General features: G+C 39.3%; 1 protein-coding gene and 1 long non-coding RNA gene across 2 annotated transcripts; one reads left to right on the forward strand and one right to left on the reverse strand.

Annotated features, from left to right (window-relative positions):
• Nucleotides 1-1,239: 1,239 nt before the first annotated feature.
• On the reverse strand, nt 1,240-17,383 carry LOC140602702 (uncharacterized). Its single transcript, XR_012005604.1, has 3 exons — nt 17,152-17,383; nt 4,872-4,928; nt 1,240-1,822 (listed from the first exon to the last, which is right to left on the reverse strand). It is a non-coding gene; the product is annotated as an uncharacterized lncRNA (long non-coding RNA).
• On the forward strand, nt 14,778-16,630 carry LOC140602146 (uncharacterized). Its single transcript, XM_072771546.1, has 2 exons — nt 14,778-15,654; nt 15,789-16,630. The coding sequence occupies exons 1-2, from the start codon at nt 15,514-15,516 to the stop codon at nt 16,593-16,595; spliced, it is 948 nt and encodes a 315-aa protein (XP_072627647.1). The 5' UTR covers nt 14,778-15,513; the 3' UTR covers nt 16,596-16,630.
• Nucleotides 17,384-26,452: the final 9,069 nt, after the last annotated feature.

Consider the following 26,452-nt stretch of genomic DNA (forward strand, 5'->3'; position numbering starts at 1 on the left):
CAAGGGTGTGCATTCTATTATTAGAAACAGTCGAGAACAAGAACACAGTTTTAAACAAAGCAGAAGTTCTGTGACTCCTAATATCAAATAATTATGTTTGCAAAGAATACCAGAATAGGAATGATGTTATATTTTAATAGCATTTAAACCTTACAATTTTTCTGATATTCTGTATTACATCTGATTCTGACAATTATCCTGTGAGATCAACAGTAAAGTTTTTACTGGCTAGTGAGGAATTGCAATTTTCAGTTCCTGTTCCACATCAGAAAAATTTCCATATAATTGGATGCTTTCTGTAACACCATTAAAATAACTTATAAATATACTAAAAGACAAAATTAGTCATATATTCCTAGGTGAGTTTTTCACTCACCTCCTAGGTAGTCCATATATGATTCTCCAAACATGTTACAGACTGAATCCTTGTGACCCCCCCAAAGATTCACATGATAAAATCTAGTCCTCATGGTATTAGGACCTGAGGTGGTTGGGAGGTGATGAGGTCACAAGGGTTTAGCCCTCATGAATGGGATTTTCACCCTTGTAAAAAAATAACCCAGCCCACAGAGCTGCCATGTGGGAGACACAAGAAGAAAGCAGTGGCCTCTGAACCAGGAAGTGGGCTTCCACCAGACACCAAATCTGCAGGTGCTTGGGCCATGGACATCCAAAATCTATATCTGTGTATGAGCCACCCAATCTACTCTCTGCTATTCTGTTACAGCACTGAGGCAACAAAGTAACCAATTATTGTGTTGCCCTTTTTTAAGATTTTATTTATTCATGAGAGACACACAGAGAGGCACAGAGTCACACACAGAAGAAGTGGGCTCCATCCCGGATCTCCAGGATCATGCCCTGGGCCAAAGGCGATGCTAAAATGCTGAGCCACCTGGGATATCCATGTGCTGCCTTTTTAAATCAGATCTTAAGAAATGTTTTCTTTATATAATATTTTAAATGAGTAAAGAACATTCAGTAAGCAAGGCAAGTATGGAGCATACTACTAAGCTGTGTGCTTTCCCCTAATCTCATCTCATAGCCTACTGTCTGAAAGATAAATATATGCTGAATCATTTCATCATTCCTTCAGTTGGTTTGATAGTTTTACAACATATGTACATATTCTTTATATAATCTAATAAATACTATATTATCTCATTATAATGTAACAATATATTTTGTAATATTATAAAATAATACAATAAATACTATATTTCTTAATTTGGCTTTTTTTTTCAAAAACGGGATCATATGGTGGTAATAAATAGACATTTTGGTTGTTTCCAATGTTTCCTGATTCCTCAACATAAATCTTGCTTTTTAAAGAGTTTCTACTGCAGAAAAAACATCTATGTTAAATGTATCAACTTCCAGGTGTTCCCATTTTGTCCATATTCTCATTTTCTCCCCTATAAAAAACCTATAAGTCTAAAAACAAGAACAGCAAATACGTTTCCATTACACAAAGTGTAAATACACTCACAAACAATAGGCAACATACCTACAAGTAGTCAAATTTATTTGAAGTGATATTAAATGATTAAACTTTGGAAGAAATAACTTTGAACCTTTTGGAAGAAATAACTTCCTCCCACTCCACAGACAGTACTGAGCATACAGTGGGATGGATGAGGACAGTCTACACGATGGCATGCTGTCCAATCCACAGTGGTCTCCACGTTTGGGAGAACTGAGCCTCAGTAATTCTCTGCTGGGCATCCATAAACAGCAGCCTGCCACAGCACACAGAAGATGACCGAGTGCCAGGAGGCAGGAACAGCTGATGATACGTTCCCAGGAAACTCAGATAGAAAGACTGTAACAGCAATTCAAGCATTAATTTATATTGAAACACCAATAACACCAGAAGAATAAAAAGATCAATTCTATATATTATGCTTTTCCTCAAATTCTACTTGACTCTGAAACCTGAAATTAAAAAAAAAAACTGTACCTCTTCAATAAACAAATCCGGCCAGTCCTTTATGACTTCCACATCTACTTTCAAAAGGAGAAACCTAGCAGTTAAAACTTCCAAAGCCATAACCTTAAGATTAATAATAATAATAATAATAATGTAATTATAGGATGGCATTTGTAGACCTAATAGCCTCAAGTACAGTATACTGTAACTAGTCACTGATTACAACAATGGGGATTCAGCACGCAACTTTTGTTTCAATTTTTAGATTAAAAGGAGTAAGTACAAAGTAAAACTGGAATTCCCTCCAAAGAGAAAACTTCATCTTCCTATTTATTTGGCACTCTGTAGTAAGAAAATCAACATTTTTCATTCAGTCAAGAAGTAAAAAAAGGACAGCAATAACTTGAATGTACATTCTTAAATTAGGAAAAGTCACACTCACATAAATCCACTGAGACATAATTCAATACTTCTACAAATACTCATAATAATTCCTACTGCTGTATTTCTATGAAAGAAATAGTAGTTTTATTTTGTACAACGTAATCAAAATAATGTACACTCACTGATAACTCCCTCTGGCTCTCTCTCTCTCATCTCTCATGAATAAATAAATAAATCTTTAAAAATAAAAAATTAAGGGTATCCCTGGGTGGCTCAGAGGTTTGGCGCCTGCCTTTGGCCCAGGGCATGATCCTGGAGTCTCAGGATCGAGTCCCGCATCGGGCTCCTGGCATGGAGTCTGCTTCTCCCTCTGTCTGTGTCTCTGCCTCTCTCTCTCTCTGTCTATGTCTATTGTGAATAAATAAATAAATAAATAAATAAATAAATCTTTAAAAAAATAAATAAAATAAAAAATATAAAAATAAATATAAACCTATTATTCACATAAAAAAAGACAAGTGAAATTAGAATTCTATAAGAAAGAATATATCAATATGTGGTGTTTTAGTTAAAAAGAACTAAAGAAACATTACAGAATAATTTGGAAAAAATGACTTTTCAATTTCATGCCATATGTAAATGTAGACAAAATTATCTAATAAATACATATACAATTAAAAATTCACCATGACAATTGCTGTGCAGTAAGATTATGCTAGAATTTTAAAGATTTTCTTTAATTTCCAAATATTCTCTAATTAGTGTCTTAATTCAACAATCTTAAAAGCATAAAAAATAAAAGCAAGTGAATTTTTCTGGATATCCCTTCCAGCACTGTCCACTACAGAGGTGGAGGTTCAGTGAGTCCATAGGATCTTGGATCTCAAAAAGAAAAGCAGGTACTGAACCATAGGTCAGGTCAAAGTTGTAAGTCAAGCCACCAGCCCACTTCCATGCTCACATTTAGCATGTGCCACCTCACAAGGTTCGCTCTGGAAATACAAAGATGAACAGACATTCCCAGCTTCAGAAAGGAAGTCAGCACATAACAATTGGAGGATCATTTCCCTAAGTAGGTGACAGATAGACAGAGATTGTTGTAGAAATCATGAGTTCATTAAAAAATTCTCAGTGCTAATCTATCACCTGAAGATCAGAAAAATCAGTGTTTCTAGCCAGGGGTTGAACACTAAACTCAGTACTACAAAATAACTAAGGAGCCAAAATTGGAATCAACTAATCAAAGTGCCCCATGGCAATAGTAAATGCCTTGGGTAGTGCATTATGATAATTTAGTGTGTAGTATTTACTTGATTCTGATTCTGAGTATTGATTTTGAGATACATAATTGATTTACTAACATCTTTTCCAAAGGTGAAAAAACTCAATGTCCCAGGTGACTGTAAACACATCACAATTTCAAAAATGTTAAAATATGAAAAAAATGTATCTTATAAGCAGGAAGAGGTAATAAATCATAACATATCTATTCTTTTAGGGGCAATAGACATAATATACAAATATCTAAAAAGGCAGAATGTTCCAGATAAAGGCAGAAGGAGTGTAGTAATATTTCTTTCACAACATTTTCGACTGCAAGAAGTTATTTGCATTAAAAATACCTGTATGAATACCAATTAGGGAACTTCACAGATCTTAAAATAGTGACAACTCATTAGGATTTTATCACTACCTATCCTAAAAGGGAATATTATATACTTCCAATAAACTTCCAAGGGTCCTCATCTGATTTAGTAATTTAAAACCTCAGAGAGAATGTCCTATATTATAAATATGAAAACTTCAGAGTATCATATGGTCTTGCATTTAAGTAAAGATTAACCAAAACGTTCAACAAGAATGGGTATGCCTTGTACACACACACACACACACACACACACACACACACACCTCCTATGACAGCATAAACCCTGACCAAACACATTCATGTTCCTTCAAAATGAGTATCAAAGACAAAAAAAAAATGCTGTTCTCATTTTTTAATTCGTTCCTCTATATGGCGAATCCACACCACGTAAAAATGATATACAAACAGACAAACCCATCTTTCAAGTTTGCAACTCTGGTTTTCAGCTGCCTGCTATTTATCTCCAATCTGAATACTCGACTGTCATTGTAAATTCAGCACAGTGAAAGTGTCATCTTCTCTCCCATACTGCAATCCCTAATCCCTGTAATTTCCTCTTTCTTCTGTGTTCTCTATCTTGGTTAATAAAACGCCATTTTCTAACGATGCATCCAAATGACAAATCTAAAGTCAACCCTCACCATGCCAAGTCACACTCATGGCAACAGTGAGCAAGTCTCAGCTCCACATCCCCTGGGTCTCTCCTCCTTTACCCATCCATCTTTCTTCCCTTACATAATGATTTCATCATCCATTTTCTGAACAATTAAAAGAAAGATCCTAACTGACCTTGATGTCTCTAAGTATTCTAAATTCAGCCATGAACTATGGTGAAGACATACTATGCATAAGGTAACCACATGATTTTTTATACAAAATATAGATAACACAAGACAGAAACGGGGCTACCAGACAAGACATTAGGACAGCAGAGATGTAGCTTCTTGGTTGCTTCAGTAGAAAAATCTGCGAGAAAAAAAGAAAAAGAAAAAGAAAAAGAAAAATCTATGAGAATAAACACCATAAGCTACAACTTATGATTCTACATTCTACATTCTACATTCTACAACTCAAGATATAAATAAATACATACATACAAACATACATACCCTAACACTCTTTGTAAAATAAAAGGGTCCACCAAGATGATTATTTTCAACATCTGACTTTATAAACAAAACAGCCACGAGTGTAGTTGAGTACTACCATCAACAGGTATTCAAAATAGAATAAAGCATGAATCAGGGTATCTCTGGAAAATACTACCTTGAAATAAAAAAAACCTCGCTTTTATAAGAAAAACAAAGTCAGCTATTTCATGTATCTAAATCTAATTAATCTACTAGTCTCATCTCTCTGTAAATTATTTCTTACTGTATATTCTACAGCTTCAAGATACTTTCATGAATGTGGCTCTCTTTTTTCCATTAATTTTAACATAAGAGTTGATGCCAAAAACCTTTCCCTCTTTCACGATAAGCCTCTTTAGGGACAAAAAAAAAATACTTATTCATTAAAGAAATAGGCCCAGAACAGTAAAAATAAAATAGGTTTTGACTGTTAGCTTACTTGATAGGCACTAAAGGGAACTCAATGCCATACAACCCAATTTCAATATGCCACGGCTTATGGGTACAAACAGCAGGTTCCATTTTTGTATTCTCTTTGGAAAATAGCACTCATGACCCCAGGGAAACACGCCAAACATGCTAAGGTTGCAGAGCACCCCTAAAGCTGCTTGCTCAGGACCACCTATTTGGGATGATTACTGTCCAAGTATGTACCCAGTAGCATTTAGGGATATGCTGAAGACATAGGACAGTGGGGCTACTGGGGACCATGGCACCTCTGTTGTTCTACTTTGCTTGTTGCTGCAGAGGAAACCTCAATGCACCAAGTCTGACTGCTGTCAAGACCCCCACCACCTCACCAGTCCCACAGCCCCACCCGGGATCATATGTACTTCCTCCCAGGTAGACACTCTCGGAAATTTCCACATATGGTCTCATTTACACCCCACAGGCCTCTATAAGGCAGAAACTTAGAGATGAACACGAGCTCTAGCAAAACAAAGCCTACAGCAAGGGTCACTCCAGGAATCCAAAGTCATATGTGACTGCACACCCATGTTTTACCTCTTCATACAGAGTGGCAAATGCATAATTTTCCAACTAGATTATACTGTATGAGAGTCTTTGACAACCATCTACTATTCAAGCATACATAAAAGAACAAAGGCCCCACGGAGTGAGGAAAGGTGACACAGCTTGAAAAGGGCAAGCATGGAAACAGACACCAGGTCTTCTAAATTGCCTCAGAGATCATTTCCCACTAATGCAGTAGACAGGGGCAGCATCCTGTTATGCAGACTAGGAGTAGGAGAGAGAAAAAAAGAGGTCATTAGTCTTAGGGACAACTGCTGATGGCTTTCTAAGGATCACGGCTTAATAAGTGGGAGATATAAAGATAAGAATACAGTTGCTCCTTGAACAACAGGTGTTGGAATTGCATGGGTCCACTTCTTTATACAGTACAGTACCATATATGTCTTTACTCTTGTGATTTTCCTTTTTTGAAGATTTAGTTACTTATTTGAGAGAGAGAGAGATTGAGAGAGAGTGTGTACACATGAGTAGGGGGACAGAGGGAGAGAATTCCAAGTAGACTCACTGCTGAGCATGAAGCCTGATGCGGGGCTTGATCCAAAGATCATGAGATCATGACCTGAGCCAAATCCAAGAGTCAGACACTTAACCGATTACATCACCCAGGAGCCCAACGATTGTGCGACCCAGGCACCCCTCTTCCTTAGGATTTTCTTAATAAAATTGTCTCTTCCCCAGTTCACTTCATTGTAAGATACAGTATATTTTATATAAATATATATATATATTTCATAAGAGATTCTGTTATGAAAGTATCTCATGCATGCATGCACACACACCATCCGTACAGAGCCTTGTGTGGGCTCCTTGTTTTCCACTCAGTGCCAGAGAAACTTCCCTGTTCATTCCACAAAGTTCACATTTCCAAAGCCAACCAACAGCACTGCAAACATGGACCAGTGGTAACAGGAGTGAGGGATGTCTTAGTCCAGTTAGACCAGAGAAGTGGCAAACACTGTTGCCGCCAAAACCAACGGAAAACCCATTTACAAATGATAGTCACAAACGACACTTCCCTATGAAATAAAAGTGGCATCCTGTTGTCTTGTCCAAACTCTCTATGGCCACGACCAATCGAGAAGCTTCCAGCTTTCCTGCACTTACTTGCTTCCCTTACATTTGTGACCTCAGATAAGTGACTTTTCTTTTGTGCAGCTCAGGTTTTGATGTTTTTGTAACTTCTTCTAAAACTTTCTAAGGTTTTGTTGTATTAATTTTTTTCAAAGAATATCAAAACTTTCTAGCTAAGGATCTCCTACAAATGACTGTGTTGTCTTTATTTCAAATAATTAATAAACTTCCTTTGTGCTTAAGAGTCATTAGGCACCATGACAATTCACTGGTTAGTTCTCAACACTTTGCAATTCACATCACTAGTCAGCTTTCTTCCTGGTCTTCAGACCTGCTTCAATAAAACAGGGAAGTTGAAAAAACAACTTTCATCGGTCATTGGTGAAAAATCCCATAGGAGTTCAGGATTGTTGCACTCTAAGGGATTCTAGAAGACAATGAATTTATGGCGAAAAAAAGATACAGCACCTCTAAATTGAAGAGCTTCTTCCTCAAAAGTATAGCTAATAAAAAAAAGTCATGGCATACGTACAAAAAAAAAAAAAAAACCTTAAACAAGGGAGGAAAATAAGTATAACATGTTAAAAAGAGGGATCCCTGGGTGGCGCAGCGGTTTAGCACCTGCCTTTGGCCCAGGGCGCGATCCTGGAGACCCGGGATCGAATCCCACGTCGAGCTCCCTGCATGGAGCCTGCTTCTCCCTCTGCCTATGTCTCTGCCTCTCTCTCTCTCTCTCTGTGACTATCATGAATAAATAAATAAAATCTTTAAAAACAAAACAAAACAAAACAAAAAAACATGTTAAAAAGATGGCCGATTGAGAGAGGCTTCCTGCCTCTCAGGATGATTTCCTTAACTTTTACTGCATTTTATAAATATCATAAAATAATGATGATAATTTTATTTAGTTCTTATAAAGATTTATTTGTTTACCTATCTATTATCTATCTATCTATCTATCTATCTATCTATCTATCTATCATCTATCTATTTAATACTGAGAGACACAGAGAGGGAGAGAGAGGCAGAGACACAGGCAGAGGGAGAAGCAGGCTCCTCGCAAATCTCCAATGGGACATGCAGGAAAACTTCACGTAAACTACTTCCAAAGACAAAATTATTTTCACGCTTTTTAGTATTCAATATTTAATGTTCATGCCTGGAGGAAAGGTCTTAAGTACTACATAGGCTCAGACATTGTAGAAAAGGATGTAGTACTGCCACGTCTACCATCAATTCTATCTAAACGGGTGCTATTTTATGGTGTTAGTTATTACTATATATAAAAGTATTGAACACCTATATTCTTTGGACATATTCCTAGTTTCCCCAAATGTATAAGATGGCAATAGGACTTTTTGAGCATTCATTTTTCTCCTTCCATATTCACTAGCATCTCTCAAAAATAAGCTCTAGGGAAGCACCATAAATTACATATAAGACTGCCATGTTGATATATGTCTACTCAAATTGTGAAGGAATTATTTAACTTAGATTATAAGCAGCTACAGTTACCAGTTCTTTCGATCTGGGACCTCATTTCTAAGTGTGTGGGATTTTTCTCCTGTTTTAATAACCAATTTAACAATCAGCTTGGCAGTCAACTACTTTAGAGTTAGTTTCACTAAAGGTAGCTCTCTTGTCATTTATACATGAATTGACTGATACTGTGGGACTACTTATTTTTCTAGTATACTTGTAAAAGGGCTCTGTATTCAACTTAACAAACCTTCTGGAAGAATGAGCTCTGGTTCTTTTGTTTAAACTCAATCTTTTCCTTGTGGAACCTCAATGTATATTTTAGAATTTTCTTCGAATAGTTTAGGACTCACTTAAACTTCTAATCATAATACACAATTTCCTTTTGTTGTTGAAAGGATTTAGAAATGCAACAAAGTTATGAGCCTGAAGTTTTACATTTTTTGAATGTCAGTAAAAACCAAACAGAAGAAAGGAAGCAACAAATGTTGGAGAGGATGTGAAGAAAGGGGAACCCTCTTGCACTGTAGGAATGCTTAGTGGGAATGTGAACTGGTACAGCCACTCTGAAAAACTCTGTGGAGGTTCCCCAAAGAGTTATAAAAAGATCAGCCCTATGGCCCAACAATTGCACTGCTAGGGATTTACCCCAAAGATACAGATGCAGTCATACACTAGGACACCTGCACCCCGATGTTTCTAGCAGCAATGTCCACTACAGCCAACTGTGGAAGGAGCTTCGGTGTCCATTGAAAGACGAATGGATAAAGAAAATATCAGAAAGGGAGACAGAACGTAAAGACTGCTAACTCTGGGAAACGAACTAGGGGTGGTGGAAGGGGAGAAGGGCGGGGGGGTGGGAGTGAATGGGTGACGGGCACTGGGGGTTATTCTGTATGTTAGTAAATTGAACACCAATAAAAAATAAATTAAAAAAAAGAAGATGTGGTCTATGTATACAATGGAATATTACTCAGCCATTAGAAACAACAAATACCCACCATTTGCTTCAACTTGGATGGACCTGGAGGGTATTATGCTGAGTGAAATAAGTCAATCGGAAAAGGACAAACATTATATGGTCTTATTCATTTGGGGGATATAAAAATTAGTGGAAGGGAGTAAAGGGAAGGAGAGAAAGTGAGTGAAAATATCAGTGAAGGTGACAAAACATGAGAGACACCTAACACTGGGTAATGAACAAGGGGTAGTGGAAAGGGAGGTGAGTGAGGGTTGGGGTGACTGGGTGATGGGAACTGAGGGGGACACATGGTGGGATGAAAACTGGGCGTTATGTGGCAAATTGAACTCCAATAAAAAAGTTAAAAAAGGTAAAAATAAAATAAAGTAAAATCTTCACTTAGGGTCAGCCCCGTTGACTCAGCCATTTAGCAACACCTGCAGCCCAGGTTGTGATCCTAGAGACCTGGGATCGAGTCCCATGTCTGGCTCCCTGCATGGACCCTGCTTCAACTTCTGCCTGTGTCTCTGCATTTCTCTCCCTCTCCCTCCCTCCCTCCCTCTCTCTCTCTCTCTGTCTTTCTCTCTCATGAATAAATAAAATCCTAAAAAAATTAAAATAAATACATAAAAACATCGCTGAGAAAAATCAGAGAGGATGACAAAACATGAGAGACTCCTAACTCTGGGAAGTTAACAAGAGGTAGTGAAAGGGGAAGTGGGTGGGGAGATGGGGTGACTGGTGACAGGCCCCGAGAATGGCACTTGATGTGATGAGCAGTGGGTGTCATGCTATATGTTGCAAATCGAACCCCAATAAAAAATACAAACAAAAAACCCCCAAAATATCCACTTCAAAACAAGGAAACAAGAAATTCAAGGAATTAAATTAGAATACAACCATTCTTCATTTCACAGGACTCGCTCTATGGTTAATCCTCATGAGAATGAACACAGAAAGGAAGCTGTATAACGAAACATGTTACTATATAACGAAAATCATGATTTTTATTTTTTTAAAATCATGATTTTTATAAAGCTTTTCCAAATCAGAAAGCTATCAAAACTAGTTCTTTCTCCTCTTTCCTGATTTTCAGGAAGAGACCCTTCTTAGCACATGATATGGTACATAATGAGCACTGCTGGTTGGCTGCACACACATGTACAACAACATGAACCCAATAAGTAGAACCAAAGGTCACTCTCATTTCACGGCTCTCAGATTCTTTTCAATTACTAGACATTTGAAGTTACAAGGCAGACAGTGAAGGTTGACTAAAATGAAGTAAAACCCCTCCACTCTTTCAGGGATCTCTTTTGCCCTTCTTGTCGCCTTCTGAGCCTGGCCCCCTGAAGGCTGTAGAGCACCCTGTTCTCTTTATATGGGTCACAGATGGCCTGAGCCACATGCTTTACTCCACTGTCATCCATCCAGCACTTGGCTTTTCTTTCTTCTGGTATTTCACTTTCAGACCTTGCCTTTCAATTAGTCCTGTGACTCTATGCCCTTAGACTTGTCCTAGTCCTATCTCCCCTCCATTGCTTTAGGGCCAACCCTCCAGGGTTGGCAAAACTCTGAATATGTTTACTGGCTAACTTTCAAAACTGCTTTTTGAGCATTCATTCAGAAGGCGTACCTTCTGGGTCCTCTCACATTCCTTACAAATGAGGACCTTAAAAAAGCATCTTCTTATCGCTTTTTCTCATACTTTCCCATGCCGACAATTCTAAGCATAGGATTCTATATCTGTAATTTTAAGCACATTTTAACAAATTGGAATTTTTTGAAAACCTGTTAAGATTTTGTTTTCAGTATTTCTTACAAAATAGATTACCATCACTTAACATATTTAACATCCATGTTTTTCGAAGCGTACGTTGACTGTAAGAAATAAGGCAATACCTATTCCAAAATTCATTCTAAGATAAACATATAAACAAATATTAAATGTATCATCCAGACGAATTTAGTCACTCCTCAAAAATATTTGTCTGTGTCTAATGATATGAATGCATGTTACATGAAGGAAAGAGGAAAAGAAATCATCTGTGCCTTAAGTAACCTAGGGTCCAGAGAGAGACTGCATTCCCCAGCAGAGGGGGTGATACACCTCATACTCAGGAACACTCAGCACTTGGACGGGCACTTTGTCCACCTGTGGAAGCTCGGGGAAGGCTTCTGAGAAGCATTTCTGGAAGATGAGCAGAATTTAGGCATGCAAGAACGTAGAAGAAAACAAGGCACACAGTCAGAGAACTGGATGGAATTTAGCATGGCTCTAGCTAACAGGGAGAGGACAAAGACAGTAATGAAAGGGAAGATGAAGAGGTAAACAGGTCAGATCACAAAAGCTCCTTAGCCCATCACTTGAGTTGAGAGGGTAATGAAGAGTGTAACCATTTTAAGTTCATTTTCCTGAAATCTAATACCTCTATCTATACTGATTTTTTTCCTGACCTACCTTTATCATTTAGGCTAAACAGTATACTTAACAAAAGATGAAATTAACTTTTTTTTTTTGGCCAGGCAATTGCTGAGGCAATGTCACATTTATTATTTGAGGTATAAGTAAACTCAAATGGAAAAACAGAGCTTCTCTCTTTGAGGAGCTGCTACTACCCTAAAAGGCAAAATCTGCACATCCGTTCAGACATTTAACACTTATTAAACTGTTCTAGCCCAGATCCAGGTTATGGAAAAAGGGGAGAAAAAGACCTAAGCAAGATTTTGGGATTCTTTGAGCACAATCTTATTCCACCCACAGTAGATATAGTTTTACAGACTGTGAGTAAACCATACTATTAAATAAAATCAGGTTTTGTAGTTATGTGCATATGAAGAATGTGGAAAACAGAAATCCTTCGCTGGGCTACTGTAGTCTATAAAACACTTATAATTATTATTTTTAAACAAATAAAAAGGTAAAGATGGAAGACTATGTTCTATTTTTGTTAATTTTGTTATCAGAAAAGATATCTCTCCCTGTTGGAAATTAATTTTTAACCCCATGTAATCTCGATTTGATAAATTAAAGTTGATCAAAAGATACAGAATTTAGAATTTATTTTAGAATTTATTTTTATTTACTAAGCTCTTTGGCTTACCTCAGTGGAGAGTTAAATTCTCTTTGTTCTTAAGATTTATTTACTTATTTATTCATGACAGATGGAGAGAAGAAAGAGAGAGAGAGAGAAGCAGGCTCCATGCAGGGAGCCCAAGGTAGGACTTCATCTCGGGTCTCGAGAACCACACCCTGGGCCGAAGTCGACGCTAAAACATTGGGCCACTGGGGCTGCCTGGAGGGTTAATTTCTAATGAAGATTAAGTAGCAAGTGCTCCAAAAGTGGTAATTAAATTACTACAAAAGCAAAAATATAAAACACGTGAGCCTGATACAGTTATAGAAACAACAGGTTATGTTTTAATTATTTTTTTTTAATTTTTTTTATTTTTATTTATGATAGTCACAGAGAGAGAGAGAGGGGCAGAGACACAGGCAGAGGGAGAAGCAGGCTCCATGCACCGGGAGCCCGACGTGGGACTCGATCCCGGGTCTCCAGGATCGCGCCTTGGGCCAAAGGCAGGCGCCAAACCGCTGCGCCACCCAGGGATCCCAACAGGTTATGTTTTAAAGCATCACCCGCTTTGCTCAGCTTTGTAGACTGATGGGAGAAGAATTTTCCTATCTAAGGCCCATCTTAGTCTATCTAAGACTTAGTTATGAGATTGTACAACAAGAAAAAGAACCATTTATGTAAAATAAGCAAACATTTGTTTAACTGATGTATTCAACAGGTCAAATAGATGGAAATAAATGACACTAAAAAAATAAAAAACACCAGGGAAATCTTCAGGGGTCTAAAGAATGTCATTGCTTTTCAAAAGATATCCAAATGATATAAACAGGAACAACAAAAGTACAGAAGGAAAAGTTGCCAGAGACACCGACATGAACAATTTCACTACAACATTAAATGCCGTACATCATTATAAGAATGATGTGAATGCATTCGTAAAAAAGAATTTTAAATCTTGGGCACAGTACTTTTTTTTACATAAGCAATTATGAAATAATGTATTTCAAATATGAAAGAGTACATGTAACAATGATATAATGGAGTTTTGAAGAGGCTGTAAATTTATGGGCCAATACAGAAAACTAAAATTGGTTATTGAATTAGATTCAGGATACTTTTACTAGATACTTGTAATTTCTAACACATTTGCTAGGTGGTTAGGCAATTAAACAATGAATCAAAGAAGATCTCAAAGAGCTGAGAGTTTAGCATATTAGGTAAACAAAAAATCTTAAACAACTTTTTCAAAAAATAGTAACGCATCACTGTCTGAATGAAACAACCCAGAGATTAAAGAATTCTAATTCCTAAAACAATAGACTATGAAGAAAAATTATGAAATTTGTCCAAGACATAATAAACAACTATAATCTGGGGAGTACATTTTTATGATGAGAGAAACAACATTTATAAGTTTAGGACTGCAGCCCTAGCAACAGGGAGCAAATTTACTCGTGAGAAACTAATGAAGGACCCAGCTTCGATTGAACCTGACATTTTTAAGTGACATGTGGGATACTTGCATCTAAAAGGGAATCTGGAGGACTGCCTATATCTCTTTCTTAGTGACTTTCATCACTGAAGTTCCCAAAATCTGTGCACAAGGCCCCAAAACAACAATGTACCTTTAGAAAAAAAAAATCTTTGGGCCTTCTCTGCCTCAGGTACTGTTGTAGGTACTGGGGTGGACACAGACAGTAGATAGGAAACAAATACATAAAGTGCAGTGTTCTACAATTATTAATTATTTCAAGCTCCCAAAATGATGCCAACCAGCTCACAACATTTCCTTGGACTTTCACATCAGCTTGCCTCGTGTGAGCTGGCTCAGAAACATCACGACATGAGAAACGAGGCAAGAATCATGCGGACAGCACAGAGGAAACGAGGCAAGAATGATGTGGATAGCACAAGGGCACAATTCATATTGTGAATCTCATGGACAGGATGTGGGATGTGGACAGGGAGAAACCCAGGACATCTCCAAGGTGGATGGTTCACATAAGCACAAGTGGAATAAAGAAGTCTATCATGCAACACTGGGGCGGGGGGCCTGAGGTGGAGGGGAATCATTTTGTTTCCATAAGTTAAATTTGAGATGTCCATTAGACACAGAAGTGAAAAGACAACACCGAAGGTTCAACCAGGAGTGGACTCAGGTAGGGGATCCCAGGCAGTGAGGTCACTTCTTTGACAACAGAGCCCAACAGAACTTGGAACCCCTGCAACCAGGCACCCACATTCTAGTGCAACCCCACATCAGGTTCACTTGGCTGGAGACATCTGCTAGTGAAAGATGTTCTCTTGCTGCCTGCCAACTTCCCGGGGCTCTGGCTTCCAGAAAGCCCAGGGTTGTGGCTCTTTCACATGCCGTAGACTTTTGTTCCACCGTCACAGCCCATGCCTCAGGGCGTTTGCCAGGACGTACCCTAAGGTAATATAGAGCAGCCCAGGGCAGGCCAGGCCACCTGTGCCAGCCATCCTGGGCAGGCATCCCCTCCTCTTCAGTTTCAGGGGACCAGGGATGTGTGGGCAGGTCCCACCTAGGCTGGAGGAGGTTACAGGGCAGCAGGTACCCCAGTGATCCCTGCATGGTCACACTGATGTCATGGTGGGCAGGGTGGAAAGAGGATTCCTGAGGTGCCTCTTACCCATCCGAGTTAACCTAAGGTCCTAGGGCTGCATCCCTTTTCTCTTCTTGGGGGAGATGTGTGCCGACTGTGGTGTGGTGTGTCTGGAATGGAGTCAGCTGGGTGTAGCGGTCCAGCCAAAGCAGCCAGACCGGGCGATGAGGCCTCATGCCTGGCTGCCGGGCACTGTCATTACAGAACTCCACACAGGAGATGGGGCAGGAGTGTGAGGAACAGAACCTCTGGTCCACCTCCTTGAGGAATGGGATAGTGCCCTGCACAGCTAAAAGAGGCCAGTGCGGGCTCGAGGTGAGTGAAGGGGTGATCAAGCTGGGCAGGGCTGCTGGACTTGAGTGCCTGGCTCGAGCAGAGAGGCCAGGTGCTGAGTCCAAGCCAATGCAGGTGATGGTAACATCTCTGACTCACTGTTCCGACTTGAATAGCTATCTGCACCCTTGGCAACCCAGGAGGAAGAGCTCACCATGGTGCAGGCTATCAGGGTACCCAATATGCTGGAGCAGCCACCTGCCTCAGTGGAGCACCCAGCTTCGGCCCTTGAGAAACACCCTGAATCACATCAAGAAGCCGCCCCAGCTAGTATTGTGGGGCCTACTGAAGCTTCAGGTCCTGAGTTGATCAAGCTAGTCAAGGCTGCTGCAGCTGGGTGCTTGGCCCGATCCAAGATGCTAGCTGCTGAGTCCAAACCAATGCATGAGGCAGTCACACCTCTGATTCAGCATCCCGACAAGGAGGACCTACCTGTAACCTTGGCCACCCTGGAGGTAGATCACGTCCTGGCGCATGCAATCCGTCTCCCCCACATGCTGCAGCAGCCACCTATCTCAGGGGAGCAACTAGCTTCCGCTCCTGAACAAGATCCCAAACCACCTCAAGAGCCCGCCCCAGCTCCTACTATGGGGCCTGCTGAAGCTTCAGGGCCAGAGGTGATTGAGCCAGTCAAGGCTGCTGGAGTTGAGTGCTTGCCAGGGGCTGAGATGGCACCTGTTGAGTTGAAGCCACTGCAGGTGTTGGTCACACCTCTGATTCACTGTCCCCAACTGGAGGTGCTGCCTGCACCCCTGGCCCCTCCAAAACGTAGGCAGGCCTCAGTGCCCACCCTCGAGTTCATCGAAGGGCCGGTGCATCCACCTGCCTTACTGGAGCAGCCAGCCTCTGCCACCGAGCAGCAGCTCATCATGGCTACAGCCCAACGGAAGGCTTCCCCGCCCCTCTCATTGCACTGTGTCTAATTTTGTTGTGGTTGTCATCAACCTCTATAATTCCTTCATGCATTTTGTTTGTAATAAAGGATAAGTTAACTTTGGACAAAAACTAACTCTGATGCTTTTAAATTACACATTGTGGTACTCTAGGTCCATTGCCAGTGTTGCACAGGCAAGACCAGAAGGTACATGGGCCACATTTCCACCACAGGGACAACCGACGACTGACCATTCCTCCCTGCTGTCCCTGCAGCCACTGCCTTTCTGTCTCTGCTGCCTTTCCTCCTCTGGGATGTACGTGTGCCTGGCGTCCTCGGTATGGCCTCCTGTCTTTGCTGGAGACACGAGAGCAACTCATATTTCTCCCAGTAGTTAAGAAACATATCATTTTTATTTCAAAGCCATATTCCTGAGTGAACAAAGATCCTGTGAAGCCCCCAAATGAAATATTTTCATTATCCAGGATAGGGTTCCCTCAATGTCATGTGTCAGGTAATAAAGTAAATGGTTCCTTAAGGTTTCAGACAGACAGTATTTACTTAATTAAATGAGGATTCCAACAGAAAGAAAAGAGGACATTTACCTTCTACTACCAAGGAATAACTGCCCATTGTACGTGGTTCGGTCCTCCAGGCCTGAAACTGGTAACTGATAACGATACACACATGCCTGTTTTCATCGCCACAGGCTTCATGATAGCCAACGAGACATGCAAAGGGAGTCGAATCAGAAAAGAAAATCAGAAAAATAAGAAAATCAGAAAAAAAAGAAATGGGAGATGAGTCAGAAAGAGAAAAGACAAATACCACATGACATTTGCAAATGATACATCAGATAAAGGGGTAGTATCCAAAATATATAAAGAACTTATCAAGCTCAACACTGAAAAACCATCTAGTTAAGAAATGGGCTGAAGACATGGATAGCCACTTTTCCAAAGAAGGCACCCACATGACTAAAAGACTAGACGCATCATTAGGGAAATGCAAATCAAATCCATGATGAGCTATCACCTCATATGTGTCAGAATGGCTTAAATTAACAATACGGGAGAGAGCAGATGTTGGTAAGGATGTAGAGAAAGGGGAACCCTCTTACAGCATTGGTGGAAATGCAAAACAGTGCAGCTACTCTGGAAAAGAGTATGAAGATGCCTCAGAAAGTAAAAAATAGAGGGGCTCCTGGGTGGCTCAGTTAGTTAAGCTCAACTCTTGATATTGGCTCAGGTCACCACAATCTCATAGGTATGGGACTAAGCCTCCTGTTGGGCTCCATGCTCAGCATGGAGTCTGCTTGAGATTGTCTATTACTCTCTGCCTCTGCTCTCCCACCCTGCTTACTGCCCCATGCAATATAAATAAAACCTTTGGAAAAAATATTAAAAGTAGAAAAGTAGTAGTTAAAAGTAAAACTTCCCCACAGCAATTGTACTACTATGTAAGGACACTGAATCTGCAAGCACCCCAATGTTTACAGCAGCATTATCAACAATAGCCAAACTATGGAAAGAGCTTAAGTGTCCATCGACTGATGAATGAATAAAGAAGATGTGCATAGATACACAATACAATACTCAGCCATTAAAAACAATGAAAAAAATCCTGCTATTTGCACTGATGGAGATAGAGCTAGAATGTATTATGCTCTGTGAAATAAGTCAGAGAAAGACAAATACCACACAATTTCACGCATATGTGGAATTTAGGAAACAAAACAGATGATCAGATGAGAAGAGAGAGGGAAACAAACGATAAAAGCCTCTTAACAACAGATAAAAAACACAGTGGACGGAGGGACAAGGGTGTCAGATGGACTAACTGGGTGATGGGTATTAAGGAGGGCACTTTTCTCATGAGCACCAGGTGTCATACGTATGTGATGAATCACTGCATTCTACTCCTGAAACCATAATTACACTCTACATTAACTAACTAGAATGTAAATAAAAATTTGAAAAAGACCCCAAAATACCTTTTAACAGGACTAAACAGCATATACTACAGATGTCCACGAGGTGTCCAATCACAACTGCATCAGGCACAGTAACGTAAGCCAGCATCTCAAACCATGCTCTCCCACATACTTTCCAATTGACATTTCTCCTTTCCTGGAATAACAAATGCTTAAGGGAAGGGCGGGGGTTGGGGCGCCAAGTGCTGACAAAACGCTTTTCGGATTTTTAGCTACCATCATACTTTCAAATACCAACAAAGCCTGTAATAGTAGTCTTTTCTGTTATGAGATGTATGATGACAAAAACAGCCTCACAGGCAAACTTTTTTAAAGTACTAAAAACAGGTAGTTATACATAAAAGTAAAGATGCTGACTTTGAAAAGAAGTCATAGGTTTATTTATTTATTTTTTAAAAGATTTTATTCATTTATTCATGATAGACACAGAGAGAGAGAGATAGGCAGAGACACAGGCAGAGGGAGAAGCAGGCTCCCTGGGAGCCTGATGTGGAATTTGATCCTGGGACTCTAGGATCATGCCCTGGGCCAAAGGCAGGCACTATACCACTGAGCCACCCAGGGATCCCGAAGTCATAGGTTTAAATCCTATCCTTATTAAATGGGTGATCTGTCAATAATGTTATATAAAAAATAAACTTATATCCTACCTTAAATCAAAATAAATTCCAGAAGGCTTACAGATTTAGATGCAAAAGTGCTAGGAGAATACAGATGAACAGTTGTATACTCTTCAGTAGATAACATCTATGTATAACACTCCGGTGGGCTAAACATTTATCAGACTTAACCACCGGTCCTTTAATTTAGGAGCCTAATTATTTGGAAAAGGGTCTTTCCATATGTAATTAAGGTAAAGATCATGAAATAAAATCATCCTAGATTTACAATGGGCCTTTAACCCAATTAGCAATGTCCTTATAAGAGAAAAAAGATATAGTAGGACACAGGGACACTGAGAAAAAGGCCATGTGAAGATGGAGGTAAATATTCAAGTGAAATTGGCACAAGCTAAGGAAAACCAGGAGCCCACCAGATGCTGAAAGAGGGAAGAAAGGAGCCTTTGGAGGGAGTTTAGCTCTTCCAATACTTTGATTTACAACTTTAGGCCTCTAGAACTTTGAGAATAAATTCCAATTGTTGGAAGCTGCCAAATTTTGGCAATTTGTTCTAGCAGCCCTACGAAACAAATAAAAACATTAAAATGTAAAATTCGGGGCACTGTATGGCTCAGTGGTTGACAGTCTGCCTTCAGGTCAGGTTGTGATCCCAGGGTCCCGGGATCAAGTTCTCCATCAGGCTCCCTGCAGAGAGCCTGCTTCCCCCTCTGCCCATGTCTCCGCCTCTCTCTCTGTCTCTCATGAATAAGTAAAATCTTTAAAAATAGATACATAAAGCCTAAAATGCCTAATGACTGACAGAGGGAAGTCCATCTGAAGACACAGGAAAAAAGGCATTTATAAGGCAAGGGGAAAAGCACAAAGAGAAACCAATCCTGCTAAAACTTTAATTTCAGACATTTTTAGAAATATGAGAAAATAAATTTCAATAGTTTGAGCCAAATAAGTAAATAAATAAAATGTGTAGAATTCAAACTATCTCGACACAGAAAGTTTATAAATTGAATAGTTAAATGAGGAGTATTCCAAAAAAAATGAAAAGGAAAGGAAACAAAGAATGGCCATTTAAAGAAAAAAGGAATCAATAGCAAAAATTAAAAAGAACCAGAGTGAAATAGAGATTAGAAAAACAAAAAACTGTATGTTGGCAAATTGAATTTAAATAAAAAAATCAGTGAAACTAAGAGTTGATTCTCTGAAAAGATAAGCCTTTCTAAAGGTTTGTCAGTTTTGTTTATCAAGACAAAGAGAGAATCAAAAAAAAAATAAAATAAAATACATGAAATACAAGAAATGAAAGAAGTTACAACCCCAACACGGAAATACAAAGGATTATAAGAGATTATGAAAAATTATAAGCCAACAAATTAGACAACCTGCAAGGAATGAATTCATTTCTAGAAACATACAATCCTCCATGACTCAATCACGAAGTCATAGAGAATCTAGGTAGGCTGATTAATACTAACTGATTAATCAGTAACCAAAACACTCCCAACAAACAAAAATACAAGACCAGCTGACTTCATTGGTGAATTCTACCAAATACTTAAGGAAGAATTAACACTTGTTCTTCTTAAACTAATTCAAAACAACTAGAAGAAGTAACATTTCCAAATTCATTCAACAAAACCAACAATAACCGGACATCAAAATTATAGACCCATTTCCTGATTAAAATATATCAAAAAATCGCTAACAAAATATGAACAAATGAACTTCAACAACACATTCAAATGATCATCTACTATGACCAGGTGGGATTTGTTCCTGATGTGGAAGGGTAGGTCCATATTCATAAATCAAAGTAAATTACCAAAACAAGGTAATTACCAAAATAAAGGATAAAAATCAGACAATCATCTCAACAGATGCAGAAAGAAATATTGTCCATATCTCAATATCCATTCATGATAAAAAAGTCTCTAAAAGAGGGTGTAGAGGGAACATATAACATAATAAAGACCATCTATGACAAACCAACAACTGAATACTACTCAATGTTGAAAAGCTAGAAGCTTTTCCTCTAAGAGCAGGAAAAAGACAAGGATATCCATTCTCACCACTTTTACTTAACATATTATTGGAAGGCTCAGCTCACCAATCAGGCAAGAAATGAAGTAAACATCTTCCAACTAAAAGAAAAAAAAAACTGTCGCTACTTGCACATAACATAATACTACAAATAGAAAACCCTAAGATTCCACCAAGAACTACTAAGACTAATAAACTGAGTAAAGATGCAGGATACAAAATTAATATACAGAATTCTGTTGTGTTTCTGTACACTAATAACAATGTAGCAAAAATGTTTTTTAAATCCTATGTACAATAGCATCAAAAAGAATAAAATACTGAGGAATAAATTTAATCAAGGAAGTAAAGGATCTATACTTTGAAAACTCTAAGACACTAATGAAAGGAACTGAAGACAACGCAGATAAATGGAAAGAAAAACCATATTCATGGACTGGGATAATACTGTTAAAATCACCATACTACCCAAAGCAATCTAGAGATTTAATGCAAGACCGATCAAAATGCCAATAATTTTCACAGAACTAGAACAAACAATCCTAAAATTTGTGGGAAACAACAAAAGACTCCAAATCGCCAAAGCAATCATGAGAAGATTCTCAATCCTGAGAAACAAAGCTGGAAATGGATGAAAGACCTAATGTGAGACAGGAATGCAACAAAATCCTAGAGGAGAACAAAGGCGCCAACGTCTTGCTAGACACATCTCTAAAGGGAAGGGGAAAAAGGCAAAACATGAACTATTGGGAAGGACTTCATCAAGATAAAATGCTTTTCAAAGCAAAGGAAACAGTCGACAAAACCAAAAAACAACCGAAGAATGCGAGAAGATATTTGCAAGTGTCTCATTAGTTAAAAGACTAGTATCCAAAATCTATTAAGAACGTATCAACCTCAACACCCAAAGAATAATCCAACAACTGAGAAATGGGAAGAAGACGTGAACAGACATTTCTCCAAGGAAGACAGACAAATGGCCAACAGACACATGGAAAAACGTTCACCATCACTCGGTATCTCGGAAATACAGTTCAAAACTACAATGAGATAGCACCTCACTCCAGTCAGAATAGCTAAAATTAACAGGAAACAACAGAGGTTGGTGAAGATGCGAAGAGAGGGGATCCCTCTTATAACTGTTGCTGGGAATGCAAGCTGGTGGAGCCGTTCTGGAAAACAGGATGGAGGTTCCTCAAAAAGTTGAAAAGACAGCTACCCTATGACCCAGCCATTGCATTCCTAAGTATTTACCCCAAAGATAAATGTACTGTGATCCAAAGGGGCACCTGCATCCCAATATTGATACCATCAATGTTCACAAGAGCCAAACTATGAGAGACCAGATGTCCATCAACAGATGAATGGATAAAGATGTCATATAGACATACACAATGGAACCCTCCTTAGCCATAATGTGAGGGCAGCCTGGGGGGCTCAGCAGTTTAGTGTCACCTTCAGCCCAGGGTGTGATCCTGGAGACCCAGGATAGAGTCCCTCGTCAGTCTTCCTGCATGGGGCCTGTTTCTCCCACTGCCTGTGTCTCTGCCTGCCTCTCTCTCTCTTTCATGAATAAATAAATAAGATCTTAAAAGAAGAAATTTTGTCATTTGCAAGACATGGATAGAGCTAGAGGGTATCATGCTGAGTGAAGTAAGTCAATGAAAGAAAGATAAGTATCATAAAATCTCACTCATAGAGGGAAATTTAAGACACAAAACAGAGGATCATAGGGGAAGAGAGGAAAATACAAAACAAGATGAAATCCGAGATGGAAACAAACCATAAGAAATTTAATCATAGGAAACAAACTGAGGGTTGCTGGAGGGAAGAGAGGTGGTGGGATGTGGTAACTGGATGATGGACATTAAGGAGGGTATGTGATATAATGAGCACGGGATATACGACTGATAAACTGTATCTACTTCTGAAACTAATAACATATGTTAATTAACTGAATTTAATTTAAAACAATAAATTTTTTAAAAAGCTAGACATATTACCATGCCGGATTTCAAACTATGCTACAAAGCATACTAATCAAAACAGTTACAGGACAACCAGCTAGCTCAAGTAGAGCATGAGACCCTGGATCTCAGGGTTGTGAGTTCAAGCCCTATGTTAGGTATCAAGAATACTTGAAAATTTAAAAAAGAAAAGGAAAGGAAAGGAAAGGAAAGGAAAGGAAAGGAAAGGAAAGGAAAGGAAAGGAAAGGAAAGGAAAGGAAGCAAGAGAGAGAGAGAAAGAAAGAAAGAAAGAAAGAAGAAAGAAAGAGAAAGAAAGAAAGAAAGAAAGAAGAAAGAAAGAAAGAAAGAGAAAGAGAAAGAAAGAAAGAAAGAAAGAAGAAAGAAAGAAAGAAAGAAAGAAAGAAAGAAAGAAAGAAAGAAAGAAAGAAAGAAAGAAGAAACAGGTATTGTACTGGCACAAAATTTAACAAAGATTGAAGGAACAGATAGAAAGTCCAGAAATAAACCCACACTTATATAGTCAACTAATCTATGACAAAGGGGCAAGAAGATATAATAAGAAAAACTTATATCTGCAGTAAACAGTATTAGAAAAACTGGAAGCCTACATGCAGAAGAATGAAACTAGACCACATGCTTTCAGCATAAACAAAAATAAACTCAAAACCAATGAAAGACCTAAATAGAAGTCCTGAAAGCATAAAACTCCTAGAAGAAAAAAGGAGCAATAATCTCTTGGACTCTGGCCTTAGCAGTATTCTTCTAGATCTGTCTCCTTAGGCAAAGGAAACCACAGCTAAAGTAAACAATTGGGAGTTCATGAAATCAAATGGCTTTTGCACCGCGATGGAAAACATCAACAAAATAAAACAGGAATCTACTATATAAATTAAGGTATAAATACGTCCTATACGCAAAAGGTGTTAATATCCAAAATATACAAAGAACTCCTAAAACACAACAGTAAAAATAACTCAGTCCAACTGAAAAATGGAAAGAAGGCATGAACAGACATTTCTCCAAAGATGACCTACAGAGAGCCAAGAGACCCATGAAGAGATGTACCACACAATCCTCATTATGAAAATGCAAATCAAAACCAAAATGAGATATCACCTCATACCCATCAGAATGGCTAAAATAAAAAACACAGGAAACAGTGTTGGTGAGGATGTGGAGAAAAAGGAACACTTGTGCACTGTTGGGTGGGAGTGTAAATTGGTGCAGGCCCTATGGAAAATAGTATGAAAGTTCCTCCAAAAATTAAAAACAGAAATACCATGTGATTCAGCCATCCCAATGGCTGGGTATTTATTCAAAGAAAATGAAAATACTAATTCAAAAAGATATGCATCCTCCATGTTGACTGCAGCATTATTTACAATAGCCAAGGTATGGGAGCAACTCAAGTATCCATCAATAGATGAACGGATAAAGAAGATGTCGCTAACACACACACACACACACACACACACACACATACACACACACACACACGCAGGATTATTACTCAGTTGTAGAAAGATTTTGCCATTTGTGATAATATGGATGGACCCAGAGGGCATCGTGCTAAGTAAAATAAGTCAGAAAAAGAAAAATTCCATACATATGATTTCACTTCTTTGGGGAATCTAAAACACAAAACAGAAACAGACCCATAAAAATACAGAGAATAAACTAGTAATTGCCAGATGGGAAGAGGGTCAAAGGATATTGGATAAAACAGGTGAAGAGCTTTAAGAGGTATAGACTTCCAGGGATCCCTGGGTGGCGCAGCGCCGCCTGCCTTTGGCCCAGGGCGCGATCCTGGAGACCCGGGATCGAATCCCACATCGGGCTCCCGGTGCATGGAGCCTGCTTCTCCCTCTGCCTGTGTCTCTGCCTCTCTCTCTCTCTGTGACTATCATAAAAAAAAAAAGAGGTATAGACTTCCAGGTATAAAGTAAGTAAGTCACAGGGATAAAAAGTACTACGCAGAAAATATAGTAATATCATCCTAACTTTGGTGACAGAGGGTAATTACACTTATGAAGGTGAGCATTTCATGACACTATGAAATTGTCAAATCATGATGTTGTACCTTTGAAATCAAAATAATCTTGTATGTCTGCTATACTTCAATTTAAAAATGGGGGATCCCTGGGTGGCGCAGCGGTTTGACGCCTGCCTTTGGCCCAGGGCGCGATCCTGGAGACCCGGGATCGAATCCCACATCGGGCTCCCAGTGCATGGAGCCTGCTTCTCCCTCTGCCTATGTCTCTGCCTCTCTCTCTTTCTCTCTCTGTGACTATCATAAATAAATTAAAAAAATAAAAAAAATGAATGTCAGGGATCCCTGGGTGGCGCAGTGGTTTGGCGCCTGCCTTTGGCCCAGGGCGCGATCCTGGAGACTCCGGATCGAATCCCACATCGGGCTCCCGGGGAATGGAGCCTGCTTCTCCCTCTGCCTGTGTCTCTGCCTCTTTCTCTCTCTCTCTGTGACTATCATAAAAAAAATAAAAAAATAAAAATGAATGTCAGAATGCTGCCAGCTAACTATCTCCTCAGTAAAGCTACTTACAACAGTCTTGAATAAAGAATGCAGTCCGGTGATAGTTTCCAGTGTCCCTTTTCTTGCTGATAGAATGCATGTGATCCCTTTATGTGACTGGCTGAGGAGGTAACGGTGACAGGCTAGCATTTGTGGGATTATGACTGCACTCCTCTATGTCCGAATCCCACCCAGGCTGAATGACAACACGGTGACATGAGTTCTCAACAGTCAGCCCAGCAAACACACACATGTACAGTCACTGGGAAATCTGGTACCAAACCCTTTCATAGATTACCCACGTGTGAGCTGAGGTTCCCTCCATAGCGGAGGAACTTCCTTGCTGTGATCTAATAAACAATAATAAATGATACAAAGACAGGTGCAACTGCATTGATAGTTTATAAACCTAAACACAAAATAGGTTTTTGTTTATATTCTAACAGTGTAACTCTCCCACCAAGACTGGAGTTAGGAAATGGGAGGAGAAAGAAAAAGGAAAATCAACCTAAGGATTGATTCATCCTAAGGATTCTCTTAGGACAGAGGGTATCAGGAGGAGATAATGAAATTACTTGAGGGAGCCTGGGTGGCTCACTCGGTTCAGCATTGGCCTTCGGCTTAGGTCATGATTCCGGGGTCCTGACTTTGAGCCCCACATCGGGCTCCATGGTGAGCAGAGAGTCTGCTTCTCCTTCTCCCTCTGCAGCTCTCCCACTGCACATGCTCTCGCTTGCTCTCTCTCTCGCTCTCTCTCTCTT

The sequence above is a fragment of the Canis lupus genome, chromosome 13 (assembly GCF_048164855.1).
Source record: "Canis lupus baileyi chromosome 13, mCanLup2.hap1, whole genome shotgun sequence".
NCBI classification, from domain to species: Eukaryota; Metazoa; Chordata; class Mammalia; order Carnivora; family Canidae; genus Canis; species Canis lupus.